The sequence below is a fragment of the Leptonotus elevatus genome, chromosome 9 (genome assembly GCF_054856555.1).
Source record: "Leptonotus elevatus isolate MCC_2025b chromosome 9, RoL_Lele_1.0, whole genome shotgun sequence".
In the NCBI taxonomy this organism is placed as follows: domain Eukaryota; kingdom Metazoa; phylum Chordata; class Actinopteri; order Syngnathiformes; family Syngnathidae; genus Leptonotus; species Leptonotus elevatus.
The window spans coordinates 14,430,142-14,446,824 of record NC_141247.1 but is presented as its reverse complement, the minus strand read 5'-3'; the positions used below and the strand labels follow the sequence as shown (position 1 = coordinate 14,446,824).

At 38.7% G+C, this 16,683-nt stretch overlaps 2 protein-coding genes across 2 annotated transcripts; both read left to right on the top strand.

Moving 5' to 3' along the window:
* The first annotated feature begins 360 nt into the window (after positions 1–360).
* Positions 361–6,295, top strand: LOC147168483 (neuronal acetylcholine receptor subunit alpha-9-II). The gene is made up of 6 exons (XM_086085032.1): positions 361–471; positions 1,345–1,490; positions 2,588–2,742; positions 2,909–3,089; positions 3,555–3,906; positions 5,096–6,295. The coding sequence occupies exons 1-6, from the start codon at positions 432–434 to the stop codon at positions 5,890–5,892; spliced, it is 1,671 nt and encodes a 556-aa protein (XP_085941158.1). The 5' UTR covers positions 361–431; the 3' UTR covers positions 5,893–6,295.
* Positions 6,296–9,101: 2,806 nt separating this feature from the next.
* LOC147168482 (protein NSUN7-like) lies at positions 9,102–16,458 on the top strand. Its single transcript, XM_086085564.1, has 3 exons — positions 9,102–9,152; positions 9,766–10,117; positions 16,379–16,458. Exons 2-3 carry the CDS (start codon positions 9,766–9,768, stop codon positions 16,456–16,458), a joined length of 432 nt encoding a protein of 143 aa, XP_085941690.1. The 5' UTR covers positions 9,102–9,152.
* Positions 16,459–16,683: the final 225 nt, after the last annotated feature.

The following is a 16,683-nucleotide window of genomic DNA, read 5'->3' as shown; positions in this document are numbered from 1 at the left end:
GCCTGTGACCTCCAAACGCCAAAGGCTGTTTTCATTGTCCTCATGGTTGCCTTACATGAATCTGTCTGTTAAAAAAAATGGCTGTACAACTTGATCTGTGCTCAGTTGTCCAAAGGTTCCATGTTTTCAACATCGTGGTGTGAAGATGCCCGCCAGGTGAATCAGCCATGAGCGGCGAAGCGGTTACTGGTGGGCATCCTGTTTCTCTCTGTCTTCTGCTGCAGCTGAGTTACGTGATAGCTCCAGTGTCATTGTCACTGGCGGCTGAGCGTCCTGTCCCTGAGCACCGGGCCAGTCCTGGTCTTGCTTGAGGTCTTGAGGCCGGCCAGTGGACATCTTTAAGTGAGGAATCATGTAGGCCACAGGTTACTTTTTATATAATTTTATTGCTGTTATTATAATTTTTTTCTTCTCCATCACACCTGGACAAGATGATCCAAATCCTCTGCCTGGCCATGCTGCTACCTTCGGGTAAGACCTAGAACAGTATTTGACTTGCTCTTCGTTAAGACTTGCATCTTTGAATTATAAAATTAAATTAAGTTATAAAATTGAATTAACCATGTAATTTTTTGTTTTGTTTTTGCTTATTGTTGAAGTACAACAATAAAATATTTGTACTGTGACTAAACACACTTCATTTGTCACTGTGTCCAATTTCCATTACAAGCATGACAATGCTCTATTTTATTTTGATTGAATTTGTTCATTCAATTAATATGTCACTTTTATCTCATTCACTGCCATTGACGGTTATAGACGTTATAAATTAATTTGAACTATTTCTATTAGTTAAAATTTTTTTCCCACTTTTGTTAACAATAGTATGAAAACCTAGAATTTTTTTGTACATTTAGAACAGATATAAAATTTGTGATTAATCGGGAGTTAACTAGTGAAGTCATGCGATTAATTACGATTAAAATCCTGACGCCCCTAATTTTTAATCATCTTTTTTTAAAATAATAAAATATATATATATTTTTTTTTTATAATCTTTTTTTTTTTTTCAAGAAAAGATTAAAAAAATTAGGGGCATCGGGCGTAATTAATTGCATGACTTCACTAGTTAACTCACGATCAATCACACATTTTATATCTGTTCTAATACAATTTTAAAAAACTCTAGGTTTTCATAACTCTTGTTAAGATGAAAATGTTAAACTAATAGAAATAGATCAAATGAATTTTTGACGTCTATAGCCGTCAATGGCTGTGAATGAGTTAATATCACATCAATACGTTTTTGTTTTTTTTAAATATTAGAAATACTGCACTTCACAGCAGGAGAAGCAAGAAGTGTGTTGGCGGTTGGTCTGGATAATGCCATCTTTGTACCTGCAGTGGTTCATTCGGCTAAGGGTCACTATGCCCAGAAGCTACTCTATGATTTGATGGAGAACTACACCAGTGCCCTGCGGCCCGTGGAGGACACAGACCGAGCACTGAACGTCACTTTACAGATCACGCTCTCGCAGATCAAAGATATGGTGAGTCTTGCCTGCCCCAATTATCATTGCAGCATCCCAATTAAACCAACATTTTATTTTAGTAATAAAAAAGGAGTTTTTTATTTTTAACCTAAAATAAATAGATTGGCTTGTGTAACTGAGTCAATGTACCCACATTGTGTAATTAAATCCAGTAAATAACAAGGACATACAAATATATATATAAAAAAAAAAAAAAAAGAGGACATACAAATATAAAGGTAGTTTTCATGGGTTTAAATTGACCAAAGGTGCCCACCATAGTGCCAAAAATGCACATTCATATAAACAATACGTTATTGGTATATTTAAAGACACTGCAATGTGAATACATAGATCCGCTACTAAATACATTATACGTGTAATGGTTTAAAACACGTCTAAAGATGACCTCACTAAACATGACATTCTGATTAATATTATATTTGTGGAATATGAGTTATGCAGCAAAATGTTATCCTTCTCAGGGGGTGGCCATTTTGCAACTTCCTGTCGACTGAAGATGACATCACAGTTGCTCAGGGCTCAGTCAACGGCCAAACACAGTTCACCTGTTTTCTGAAGCAGAGCTGTAATGTTATTTTCACTCGACAGCAATTGGCAAAATGGCCGCCTTCTGCTATTGATCAAAACTGCTGGATTTTGCTGCTTAACTCAATATTCCACTAATGCAATATTAACCAGAATACTGTATTTGGACTAGTGGTGCTGCATAGTACATATTATAGTCAAGCATTTTGGTGGGGGGTTGAAGTAGATGTCTGGCACAATTGCTAGTTACTCGCAAGCTAGCTGGTGGCTAGTGCCTCTTCTCACAGAGACTTTAAAGAGCCAAAGTTGGAGATAAAAAAACAAAACAGGCATAAGTTCCCACCCTCTGGAAGTTTTATTACATTTTCATTAAAATGGCTGAAATTACTCCATAAAAGCAAGCCAGGTGGACACAAATGGATGAATGAAAAGCCTGACTCTTAAAATACCAGATCAGGCCTACTGTTACTTAGCTGGATCAGGTTCCCGTTTAGGTCCACTACGGTGTCAGGTCTGCACTGAACAACCACTTGTTTGGTGTGTGTGTGTGTGTATCGTGCTTTCAGGATGAAAGGAACCAAGTATTGATCGCCTATTTGTGGATAAGACAGCGGTGGCACGACGCTTACCTGAAATGGAATAAGGAGGACTATGACGGATTGGAGATCATCCACATCCCCAGCAACCTTGTGTGGAGACCGGACCTCGTCCTCTATAACAAGTATGCCCGTATGTCACTCACACTAAGATGTTTCTTTTTTAACAACACAAAATGCGCTTCCTGTCATAAGGATTTTCAATAAACTAATATAATTTGGGCATCTTTTGATTCAAACTATCAAAATTATAAATAAAAATATCTTTTTTTGCTGCTCTTTCTCGTCCAGGGCTGACGACGCCTTATCCGGGCCTATGGACACCAACGTGAGATTACGCTACAATGGAGAGATCACCTGGGACGCTCCCGCCATCACCAAGAGCTCCTGCGTGGTGGACGTCTCTTACTTTCCCTTCGACAGCCAGGAATGTAACCTCACCTTCGGATCCTGGACCTACAATGGAAACCAGGTACGAGTGGAATTAGAATAGAAGCTTTATTGTCATTGTACCACAAGGTGCAATAAAATGGAACAGCCACAGCCCTTTCAAGAGACAATGAAAAGAATGACCAACAGGGGGATACAGAAGGGAAAGGCTGCCAGGTTGCCTTTTACAGCGTCCAGATTTCTCAAATGAAAAAACGTAGAAGGGGGAGGGGAAAAAACAACCAGTATGGATTTGGAAGCCAACAAGCTTAGCTTGTGAACGTCACATGGCCAAAGTCAGAAAACAGGTGACATATGATTGGTTGTTACCTTTACTACTGTGATGTCATTCAGTCAACAGCAAGTGGCAAAATGGCCGCCCCCTGAGATGGCTAAAAATGGGAGGTGGGGGGGGGGGGGGGATGACAAAAGAATCATATATTGAACTGAAAACGTCAACAAGCTGCATGCTTCCTTTTCACCATCTCATCCCCACCCCACACGGCAGGTGGACATCTTCATGGGCATGGACAGCGGCGACCTGTCCGACTTTGTAGAAAACGTGGAGTGGGAGTGCCACGGCATGCCGGCCACCAAGAACGTCATCATGTACGGCTGTTGCTCCGACCCGTACCCCGACATCACCTACACCGTGCTGCTGCAGCGCCGCTCTTCCTTCTACATCTTCAACCTCCTGCTCCCGTGCTTCCTCATCTCCTTCTTGGCTCCTCTCGGGTTCTACCTGCCTGCAGACTCTGGGGAGAAGGTTTCTCTGGGGGTGACAGTGCTTCTGGCTCTCACCGTGTTCCAGCTCATGGTGGCTGAGAGTATGCCTCCCTCGGAGAGTGTGCCTCTTATAGGTAAGAGATGTCTCACTTTGCGTTTTTAGGGTTCCTCCGGGGGGTGGGGGGTGGTGGGGGGAACCCCTGGAAGAGCAAAATGTGTACAAAATAACACATGGAATAAAGTGTTTTACATTGATGTCATCCTTGTTTTAATCAGTAAGTAATTATGTGGGTCTATTTTTAATGCCAGAAACATGAATAGGCAGTTAAAACAACAGTTGACCTACTTTCCAGATTTTTCTGAAAAGATTCCAAAGTAGGACCTTATCCAAAGGCTTAATTCATTGTAAAGGAGCTGGGCCAACCAGTGGCCTAAAGTAAGGGGGTCCTAAATGGTAATGCCCTGTTACTCCTCGACTCGCACCAAAGGCCAAAGTGCCTTTAAACTCTCTAAACCAGGGCTATCAAACATCTGGCCTGCGGGCCAGAACCGATCCATCATGGTGTCCAATCTGGCCAGCGAGCACTGAACACAAACGGCAGTTTTTCACTAATATGACCTGTTGTTGCTAATTTTGTCTACTTAAATGACATTCTGAAGTTTGGCTGTTACTCAGGATTTGAGCCAAACATTTTGGGTAAGAAATTTCAGAATATTCTGCGATAAAATCATAAATAGGAATATTTCAAGGATGTACCGGTGCGCATAAATATTTGCACCAAAAACACAGGAAATATTTGGGTGAAAGTGGACACTCCTGCTCTAAATACATAAATATGATGATAAATCAGTTGAAACCCCGCCAAGACAAAATATTTCCAAGATATGAACCCCCAAAATGTAAACAAAATATATATATTGCGTCATTGAATCAATAAATAAAGAAAGAAAGCAGATATAGATATAGCTACATATATCAATTTAATTTACAGGTCTGGAACCTACCCTAAAAAAAAAAGATGCGGGGCAAAATTATGAAATAAGGTCCAACATTTAGTTTCAAGGGCCATAACTCAAAAACCGTTTGAGTTAGGAACCTCAGAAATGTCTTTTGACATCATAGTGGCACTAATGGAATAAAAAACAGGCACATTGAAGTGGTGTCGCTGGGAAGGTTGTGAGGATTTGTGTGAATTGACACAGAATGGCCCATAGGTAAATAAGACCGGTACCTTCATTTATACAGAGACACAAAAATAAGCAAGACATTTTTAATCACTTAAAAGAAACTACATTGTAAAATCACCTGTGTGTGTTATTCAGGCAAGTACTATATCGCCACCATGACCATGGTCACAGCCTCCACAGCGCTCACCATCTTCATCATGAATATCCACTTCTGTGGTCCCGAGGCCAAACCAGTCCCCCACTGGGCCAAAGTCCTCATCATTGACTACATGTCCAAGATCTTCTGCGTGTACGAGGTGGGCGAGAACTGCGCCTCATCCTCATCCTCATCCTCATCCTCGTCCTCTTCATCCGCTCACTTGGCTCAAGATGATGTCAGTCGCCAGTGCCTCACCTCCCACATTGGAGCAAACGGCCAAGCGGGATGTCACAGGAGTCGAGAAAAGCGACAGGTTCAAAAGAACCCTAGGCCTCAGACCCCGACGCCACGACAACATCCCAAAATAAAACCTCAGCACCACATCACCAGGGCAGAGAGGAGCCTCTACTCTACCTTTCCGCTTGGGAAGTACGAATGCCCTAATGGGAAGATTCCAGCTGGGGACTGTAAAAATGAGCAGAAGGTTCCATGTTGCCCCGGAGACAAAAATCCACCCTGCTGCCCTGAAGATAAAAAAACACCCGGCCAAGGCCCTACGGTAACATTTGGTCCCTGTGTGTTCTGTCGTCATGGCAACGGCATCCCTGGTGGGGACCCTAAATTGGTGCGCAATGTAGAGTACATTGCAAATTGTTTTCGAGAGCAGAGGGCCACATGCGCCAAGGGGGCCGAGTGGAAGAAGATTGCTAAAGTGATGGACAGGTTCTTCATGTGGATCTTCTTCATTATGGTCTTTCTTATGAGCATCCTTGTCATTGGGAAGGCCCCATGATCAATCCAGTCTCTCTGGTTTTATATCGCTGACTATATAGTTAACCCCCATTATTTAGGGACTGAGCCCTGCTGCGAGTTTGTAATCAGAATCAGTGATGCCAATAACACTTTAAGACTCAACTTAAAGCAGTAGCCATTAAAATAACATGTTACTATTTCTAATTATCAGATGAAGAATAAAGTTAAGCAACAAAAGTTGAGGCACTTAAAAAGTAGAATGAAACTCACAATTGTAACATACGCAGTTGCCATTTGTGTTCAAACACCGCAACGACAATGCTATTCGTTAGCCCGTCGTGTCGTTTTGGAATGCTTGTTAGCATTAAGCTAGGTAGACTTTCCTAAAACAAAGAAGTAATGTTGTTTTAAATACACATTATATGAAATTCTCTTTGGAACCGATTAATGGCATTTTCATTCATTTCAATGAGGAAGTATGATTTTTAGATATGCGTGTTTTGAGCTACACGCGTGGTCACAATATGGCAGCAAAGCACAACATAAAACTCTTCAACTTACTTCAAGTATTTTGGCACAGAGATGGTGCCAGAGCAACATTTTATACACATATGATCTGGTTAGAAAAAGTATAGTTTCTTAAGAGTTGTTCACTGTACAGTCCCTATAACTTTACTAAAACAACATACCTAATGGTGACCTTTGCACAGCACTGTAATTTTTCCTCTCATATCTTGTCACATTAAAAAAAAAAAATCACATGGACCTTTTCTTCTAATCTTATTTTTAAAAAATGTCTTATTTAGATCCTCAACATTAAACACTGCTCTTTCCTAACACTGCATATGTCTTTAGTACTCACACATGCACTATTGTTATCTGTTGAAAGTGCTGCTTGTCTAACACAAATTGGAATTACAGCTACAGTACATCCCCAACCTTTGGACACACATAAGAGGATCTGCTCTTTACCGGCATTCACCACAGTGTAATCAGATGCCCAGGCCTCTCCATAGCACAGTGCTTGTACACACTCAAGATGATCTGAATCCTTTTTTTTCTCTTTTTTTTTTTTCAAAATCACCCAGTGAATTGTTAATGAGCAGGCTTTGTTTGTAGCGCAGCCTGGGCACTGGAGAATGTAAGGTAATACGGAGCATCAATTATGGAACACAGTGTGACACCTCCTCCTCCAAAATAGCATGCATGTTAATACGAGTATGTGCACAATACGGTAGAGTGTTTTGGGCATGTGAGGGCAGGTTGAGCGGTTTTGATTGGAAAGAAGTGTGTGTTTTAGACACTCATTTGCCAGGTATAAGATATATATTACAATTAGTTGCCCAAGTCATATTTGGACATTTTTGTAAAACATGAAAAAACACAATGCTGCCTTGATTAGACTTTTGCAAATTACCATGACTTGTATTATTGAGAAATTTATAGAGACATAAAAAAATAAAAATTTTTTTTCATTTTTTCATTGATATTGTGACAGTGAGTTTATAATGATATACACTGTAGGCATTAGCAATTATACTGTAGTGGTATATATTCTAACATGTTATTTTTAAACAATCCGCTATTTGTTGCTTTACTCAATACTGCTGCAATACCTTTGCCCACCTGATCATACGTCTTCTTACATCATCAGCAACATCCTCATCCGTTAGGCAGAGAATTTTTTTCAACATATGATTGCCTTATTATTGTTATAATTATTATTATTACCAATTCACAGTGTTTTTTTCTTAAAAAGACATGAAAATAAATGTTTAGCAGAGGATGGTTTCGATCCATCGACCTCTGGGTTATGGGCCCAGCACGCTTCCGCTGCGCCACTCTGCTTCGTAGACGATAGGCCAAGTAAAAGTCATATAATAATTTATTAACAGATATACGCATAGAATATATATACGTTCGCTGAGTTTTTTGTTATCATAAACAATTATTTGTTATTCTTAAATTACTATAAAAGCGATCAACACACATGATGCTTTCTTTTCGCTGTTTTGTTTAACAGCAGAGGGCGCTATAATGCCGTGTAGTATGATGCTGCTGGTGGCTCGACTACCCGAGGGGCTATGACGCTATGTGTTGGAAGCTGTGTATGGCTGCAGTGATGCAAGAGAATGCACCACGCAACGCATCTTTTCTGCAGAAGCAGAATAATCTTTCTCCAGGAACGTAAATTAAAAATAAGGAATTTGTCGCTGGTAGTTGGAGTCACTTGGCCAAAAAGAAAGAAAGAAAGAAAGAAAGAAAGAAAGAAAGAAAGAAAGAAAGAAAGAAAGAAAGAAAGAAATACTGCAACTACTACTACTACTGCTAATAATAATAAAAATAATAATAATAAATGGGTACTAGTACAAAGATACATAGATATATAGATAGATAGATAGATAGATAGATAGATAGATAGATAGATAGATAGATAGATAGATAGATAGATAGATAGATAGATAGATAGATAGATAGATAGATAGATAGATAGACAGATAGTTACATTGTCCCAGCAGTAATTTTTCCACGTTTGATTTTTATTGTATTGTATGTATTTAATTTTTTTACCCATCGCTCCTTACCTAATTAATTTATACTAATGTAAAGTACCCTAAATAAAAAATACTCATGTTGTTCTGGAAACTAGTAATAAAATAAACAGCAATTGCTACTAAAAATCACAAACAAATGTAGATGTCTGCTTTGGCGTTTGAACTCTTCAATCTAACAAACACACCAGTGCTCAACATGCAGCTAGCTAGTAGGACCTTTTTATGACGTGTATAGGCCAAATGACAACTCTGCGCCATAATAAACGCCATAATAAAACAACTCCAGCATATAGTGGTCAGACAACTTATGAATGAGGTCAAACTGTGCAGTATAGTTGACGTCTGCATTCTGTTAATTGTCTTGCTGTAGCATGCAGAAATAGCATAAATGATAACCTTTTTTTTCCCCTTCTTTTTTAAATAATTATTATTACAACTGTTATATATTGTATATTATATACATCCATAGTAAAGTATGAATATACTAAATCCATGTCAACATGATCCAAATATGTTACAACGTTTTTGATACACCTTTGTGCATACAGGCTGGCAGAATGTGCCCCAAAAAGGATCTAGTGCAGTGTAGGATCCGTGTATTGTTATAGGGTATTTACGAGGGGGCGCCTGCAGAGCCCACTGCGTCACATGGGCACCAAATCTCCTCACTGCGTCCCACAAACGAGTCGACACGCCTTTCCTCCAGAAGTTTGGAATAAGCCTGAGGACGCCATGCTGCATTAAGGTTTGTGATGTATACCATCCAATCTCATTTGCCTCAACATGCCTGTTAAATGGTAACAAGCTCCAACGTCCTTCACGAAGGGGCGCGTACAAAGTTTGAGGATTGCCGCGAACGCGACTTGCGGTTGCCATGGAGATGCACCGCGCGTCATTTTAGGGAACGCGTAACGTTGCTTTGCTTTGCAAGTAGGCTACGGATCTGTATATCGTAAAATACAATCAGTGTTATAGGAAACGTAAGTTAGGTTAAACTTCAGAACAGCTGGCTATCCATCATTTTAGTAAGCTATTTTTCACTGCAGTGAAGAAAAGTAAACGAGTTAAAGTAGGCTATAAGTTCACCTTGGATGTATTATAGCTGCTATTGTTGAATAAATTACTCCCAAAGAATTAAGTTCTTACTTATTTTCTTTATTTGGTTGTCCAACATTTTCTACTAACTATAGTGAAATAAAATATTTTCAAACTATGCTATAATATAAAGTTGGAAGTATAATATTATCAACAGCAATATTCATCATTATTGCAGTGTAGCCTACATGTAAAATTATATGTAAACTATGTGCCTTGGCTAAAAAAAAGAGAAGGGAATCACTGTTCTGTTGTGATTTCAGATGTCTGAGCAAACACAAAAAGAGACAACAGTGACAAAAGTAAACAGCGGACAGTGTCGTATCGCTTCTAAATGGAAAACAAAGAAACCTGTTTCCCAACATGATGGTGACCCGGACCCCCACGACGGTGACCCTCAGTCCCTCCCGGAGCTCCTGTCCACCAACCAAGGTCAATCTGCTTTCTCAGATGACGTCTACCTGCTGGCATCCGTCATCTTCCAGAATAGCCACCAAGAGAAGCCAGCGGCCCGCCAGCTGGTGAGGTACGGCGAAGAAAGGGGGCTGCCTTTGCCAAAAGTCAAAGACGAGATGCTACGTCCTGCTTATCAACTGGCCTTCAATGCAATGAGATGTAAGTGACGCTTAAAGCTAATCTTCAACAAAAAACCTTACTTGGGACTTTGGCACTTTTGTAAAGACTAGCTCAGCTCAGGCCCTCCTCTGTAGAATCTTAATATTGCTTTCGTACTTGTGTCCGTTTTCTCTGAGCACTCCGGCTTTCCTCCCATATCTCAAAACATTCATGTTTGGTTCACTAATGTTTTCGAGTTGTTCATGTAGGCCTCAATGCTTGTTTGTCTACATACACCCTGCAGCGATTGACAGGAGAAAAATGGAAAATGTTGAACAAAAAACAAACCAATATAGGAAATAATGTAAATCCAAATATTGCAATCCGTTGCAGACACCCAAAAATATTAACACAGAATTTTTTTTTTTTTATAGATTATAATTAACATAGTTTAACATACAGAGAATATACAATAAATATAAATGAATAATTAAATGAATAATTAAATGGATAATTAATTTCCGCAATATAGAGGTTGGCTTTTTAAAAATTATTATTTCTTTAAATCATATTATTTTGTTTGATTTCATTTGGGGGTAGGGTTGACACCTCTAATCACCAGGGGGAATTCCATGGGACACTTCAGATCAATTTGTCTCATGGTGTGTTATCTGCAATGAGGGTGGGGTCCTGCTGGCCGAAGTCACACTCATGTGCAATCACCATGGTGATAAGGACGGGAAGGTGAGGCGGCTGGGGGGCTGGAATCGATTAATGTGTTTGTAGTAGATGGAGAGGTCATGCGGGTATCGGGAACACCCTCATAGCCATGAATGATTCGCCTCCATTTCGCTATCCATCCACTGAAGCAGGACATGCCTGGGGGCCTACAAGTCCCGCAGTTAATGCAGATCATAGCAGAGCATCCATCATCAAAGGCCCCGGCGCCATGTGTCACCGACACAGATTAGTGGAACACTGCAGGTCATAGTACTTACACTCGTGGAGGATTGGTCGGGAAAAAGTCACGATTTCAACTCCAGACAACCAACGAATGATTTAAGAACAGTTTTAATTTAATCACCATGTCTTATTCATAAGCTAAATAGATTTGTATGTTGGTAAGTTCTTGTTGTGCTCATCAAACATTTATGGAAATAGTAATGGGCTCATTTGTAAACTGTAGTCATTCTTATGATAAACATAGACAAGGTATAGTACACTAAAGTAGTAAGGAGGAGCCACGTTTCAGCAGTTTATAGAATAAATGTATACTATGACCTGGATACAGTGAGAGCGCAAGGATTTGATTCATTGTGCATGCTACGATACACCCGGGAGGATCTTCACAATGGTTTGTACTGGGATGCGCCTTCCTTGTAAATCAGGTACAAGCCATTAGAGACTACACAATTGTCTTGAAAACTGCATCAGTCATCAATTCTTTCTTTAATATGAAGAGACACAGCTCTTCATCGTATCATTTGAATAACCAATAAGAGACTAGCTTGCCTTCATCTTACTTTTGGGACAATTTTTGTGCTTGCAGTTCCGAGACGGCAATTTTCTGTTCTGGCATGAGTGTGCGCTAATGCGCAAGGGATTGTACTTAATGCAGTGTTTTGTCGCAATGGGCCTACTATTGGCCTGAGCCATGTGCCCAATTGGTTCAGCCCATGGACTAGATGGTTGAATGGCCGGGCAACGCTGCCTTAAATAAAAAAAAAATTAAAAAAAAAATATATAAAAATAACTAAATAATAATAATAAAAAAATATATATATGAATAAAAAAAATAAAATAAATAAATAAAATTAAATTAAAAAATACAAAAATATATAAATGAAAATGAAAATGAAAATGAAAATGAAAATGAAAATGAAAATGAAAATGAAAATGAAAATGAAAATTTAAATTTAAATTTAAATTTAAATTTAAATTTAAAATTAAAATTAAAATTAAAATTAAAATTAAAATTAAAATTAAAATTAAAATTAAAGTTAAAGTTAAAATTAAAATTAAAATTAAAATTAAAATTAAAATTAAAATTAAAATTAAAATTAAAATTAAAATTTCATCATCATTATCATCATAGGTTCATGGGATCATGCGTAATGGCCCAGTACTTATGTCCATATAGCGTATGTGCAACGTGCTAATCATTGATGCGTAGCTTTAAAGCGGTTGATCCAAAAGATGAGCTGAGCTCAGTTCTTAACTCGAAGAAACGCTTCTTCAGCAAAATAATAAAATGCCATTGAGCTCAGGTATTGATCTCTGATTAGTTCTCTTATCTGCACCAAAGACAAAAGTAGCCCAGTAATCTCTGTATTAGAGGAATCTGTCACTGTGACTGTACGGTCGATAGGTGACAGTCACTTCATGTTCGAGTTGACATTTCCTAAACAGGGTTGCCCAGAGCACAACTGCTAACAGCAAGAGAGTTCCTAATGTTCTTCTTGATCGCCCCTTGCAATGAAGGGTGGTGTATTTTAGACCTGGGCGGGGACTTAAATGGTCTGCCTGATCCGCCTCTTAAACAATGACATCACAATTTAAAAAAAAAGTACTTTACAGAAATGCAATATAACAAAGTGTGCCATTAAATGAGAGAGAGAGAGAGAGAGAGAGAGAGAGAGAGAGAGAGAGAGAGAGAGAGAGAGAGAGAGAGAGAGAGAGAGAAAGAGAGAGCTTGAAACAGTCTCTAGAACTGTTTTTATTTCCACAGTAAAGACAGTGCAAGTTATGTATTAGTATGTATATTTTTATGGTATGTACAGGGGGATTTGAAACAGTCCCTAGAACTGTCTGTGTTACCACCACATTTGCATCGGTTTCCACAGAACACACACCTGTGGGTCTTTAAAGGTTCTTGAGGGTATTTTGAAGGCGAGAGAATGATGATACATACGGAAAATAAGGAACAGAAGTCATATAAAAGTCAGGGGGTCCCTTGAAACAGGCGAAATACCTGCACCTGCAAAAACAACAAAAAATAAACGTTCCCCATTTTATGAAACATTGAAGAAGGATTAAACATCTATTTATGAATGTGAGACTGGTTATACATTTTTCGAAAGATTTCCAACTCATGATTTGATATAGACAATTATTGTGAGGTCAATATGGACTCACAAGATACTGCACATTGAAAATAAACAGTATGTGACGACCAATCACGGATCAGATTCATGTGCAGTAATGTAGTTGACCTTGTCTTCGGCCACGACTCGCCCACTTCTTTCCTCGCTGTGCAGCTACATTTTGTTCATTCTTCCCACCCCTCTGAGTATTTCTGCCCAAAACTGTCACATGACTGCGGCTGCCGTATTGCGACTGGAGACGCTCTTTAGACCACTTTGTGTCACGCTGGATTTAGAGCATGAAGAGAAAATAGTCTTTTTTTGTGTGTGTGTGTGCCCTTGACCACGAGCAGAGCAACTAGCGCCACATAGTATGCCTCAGCAAACATTCGGTATTGCAGAGTGAGTTGCACTTAGAGGTGGTGATAATAATGGGTCATTTATTGCATGTGGCTTTTTTTGGGTTGCTCCTCTGTTTGATTCATGCACAGTCAGGTGTAACGATGTGGAAACTGGCCAGACTTAAAGGTTTTGTTTTAGACCAAATCAGTCACAAGTTTGTTGTCTATCTATGCAAACTTCTAAAGTCAGCACCTGATTTGTAAATGTTTCATCTGTAAATGATTAATAGATGTATATTTGTTATATTTTCCTCAAACTGCTGTGTGTCGGTACAGCATGTGACTTCCACCCCCCAAGCATGACGACTCCCGGATCACTGTGCATTTATTGGTTTTATCCTACGGGCTTATCTGTGCTTACTACTGTAAATTGTAATGTCTCCCCAATGGTGACTTACATTAGGGGCCGGGGGTGTTTTTATTTGCTGGCAATATATATTTTATATTTAATACAGCGCAGTGATTTAGTTATCATATAAACTTGCCCCACAGAGCTGTTTTAGGAGAATCGTATTTCCTCCAATAGTAGCCTCTACTCCAATGATTCTCAAAGTGTTGAGAATGCGACTTGGTTCTGGAACTAGAATGAGCAACAACAACAAAAAATGGTTTGCAAACAAAGACTCTAAATGAAGTTTGTTTGTAAATCTAGATTCAGCCAAACAGTATTTAAGAGCAGTGTTTAAGGGAGAGTTTACAGTGTTAAAACTGCTAGCAAGATTTGAATGTAGCCTAACTTTGCTAATCTTCCCCCCCCCACCCCCCAGCCTTGAATCTCTGACCAAAGCCTCACCCCTCCCTCAGGAATGTGCATAATAACATCTAATTATGAAATTGATAAATAGTCACAGAGATCGCATATTCAGCTTCAACAAAATAGCCAGCACAAGTAATACTAAGCTAGAATTAGCACTGTAAACAAACCAACGCTAGCGATAGCGACTATGTCGGTAGCCTGATTTATTCGTAAGGTAGTGTTATAACAGCAAATGTTTTTGAGTTTTATTTTTGGTAACTTACAATTAATTGCAGTGATTAACTGAGCAATATTACATGTCAACGTGAGGCTGTGAGGTTTGCGCTGCTTGACAAAAGTTATTTTTTTGGGGGGAGGGGGTCAGTGGGGGATTATAAACGCCCTTCAAGTGCAGTATTGATGTTCAAACTGTGCATCATGTTAACTAATTGACCAATTAATGGCATGACTTCAATAGTTAACTCACGATTAATCACAAATTTGATATCTGTTCTAAATGTACAATAATTTTTTTCTAGGTTTTCATACTCTTGTTAACAAAAGTGGATTTTTTTTTTAAACTAATAGAAATAGTTCAAATGAATTTTTGACGTCTATAGCCGTCAATGGCAGTGAATGAGTTAAAGTGGATTACAAAAATATTAAAAAAATATTTAGGACTAAAACCTTTTATTATTGTACTTGGTGAGGTAAGGTAGTTTTTCTCATGTGATGTAAAAAGTTAGAAAACCACATCTCTACTGTAATAGAAGTTTGTTTTTGTAACTTAAAACGGAAAGACAAGTCAATCCCTTTACACAAAGACTAGTGTTTTTAATTAGAGCTGTGCGATACTTGAAATTTTTGGTATCCATTGATACCAAGTAAATACTGGTGCCAATATCGCCGATATTTATACCGATACCAAGTACTTTTAGGTTCTTTAAATATTATGGTATTTTAAATCATTTGTCCTATTAGATAACTTTTTTTTTCCAAATTAGACTTTCTTGTTAAGCTCTTAAACATGCCATTAAAAAATATCCTCAACAGAAACATACCACGGCTGTTATTTAACTTTGCAATGTAGTAATAATCTTCATATTCTTAGTCCCTGTCACTCTTCTGCACTCCAAAAAACGTCAGCCACCTAAGCTCCTCTAGTCTTGTCACATTACATAAACGATACTTACATGTTGTGCTACACTAATACCTGGCTCAACGAGCAGTTGGAAAAGCCCAAACGAAGAAAAACATGACTCATTGTCATATTATGTCATTCACTGTAAAACCGCTGTCACATGCGCGTGTGCTACAAAGGGATTGTGCGAGGGACCCATGAGAAAAACCAAAAGAAAGAAAGAAATGTAAAATATCGATACTAGCACTCTGGTATCGATCCGATACTGATACTCAGGTTAGTATTGATTTTATCGATAGTATACTTGGATCGATCTGCACAACCCTAGTTTTTATTCACGTGGATGAACATACATCCAATTGCATGTAGTTTAACAGTTAATAGTTTTAATTCCTGCTGTGTAGTGTTCAGGATGTCACATGCATGTTATTACTCCTATTGCCCACAGAAGGACAACAACCCATTAATCCAAAAATGAAGAAAAAAAACATGTCGAAACTGATGAAGGTTTGGTTAAATTTGCTCATTAAACTCTTATATCCTGTACCATGAATGTTTTCTGAAGTAATTTGTCTAATTTCGCTACCAGGTCATGTGATTTTTCAAAGCCACCCACAAAAAAAACAAAGAAAAACAATAAATGGAAGTAAATGAGGCGGATGAAGAATCAGATTAAGTCTAATTAAGATCCAAATAAGTGTTTAATCACAGGAAATGAACCCTGGTCTAATTAAATTGTGTTTTTGAATTACATTAGGAGCATTTAGAGGATTTGTCTCCAAAAGCCCGCACACTGTCTTTTATCTTTATTTGTTGTTCATCTGTTGTTCAAATTAAACATTCCATAAGATGGTAATGTGACTTTTGTGTCTACCACAGTCTTTGAAGGAAACAGCCAACAAAAAGATATATTGAGCAATACTAACAAGACGTTGACATTATGCATTTGTTTTTGCACAGATCAAGAACTACTGGAGGACGTCATAAGTGACGGTGGCTCTTTCATCTCCCACCCAATAGTAAGTGAATGCTTCCAGTGAGAACTTTTGAACACACAGGCGGAGTAAGCAATCCTGTTTTTTATTTCACGATGAAAAATCAATCCATTCAGTTTTCTAGTTTAGCCTATTTCCCCCTTGCGTGTAGCAATTTTAATTTCACAGTCTCACTCCCGAGCTCTCAACCGAGGCTTTCCGCAGCTCTCTCCAATATTCATGTCCTGCTGTTCACGCCGCACACGCTCTTTGTTCTGATCTCCAGCCTCT

Excerpts from the sequence above, each read along its gene's own strand:
- LOC147168482 (XM_086085564.1), top strand. The coding sequence starts at position 9,766 with ATGTCTGAGCAAACACAAAAAGAGACAACAGTGACAAAAGTAAACAGC. Across the intron at positions 10,118-16,378 it reads GGCCTTCAATGCAATGAGAT|ATCAAGAACTACTGGAGGAC; the intron begins GTAAGTGACGCT and ends GTTTTTGCACAG.
- LOC147168483 (XM_086085032.1), top strand. The coding sequence starts at position 432 with ATGATCCAAATCCTCTGCCTGGCCATGCTGCTACCTTCGG. Across the intron at positions 472-1,344 it reads GGCCATGCTGCTACCTTCGG|TGGTTCATTCGGCTAAGGGT; the intron begins GTAAGACCTAGA and ends TTGTACCTGCAG. Across the intron at positions 3,907-5,095 it reads GGAGAGTGTGCCTCTTATAG|GCAAGTACTATATCGCCACC; the intron begins GTAAGAGATGTC and ends TGTGTTATTCAG.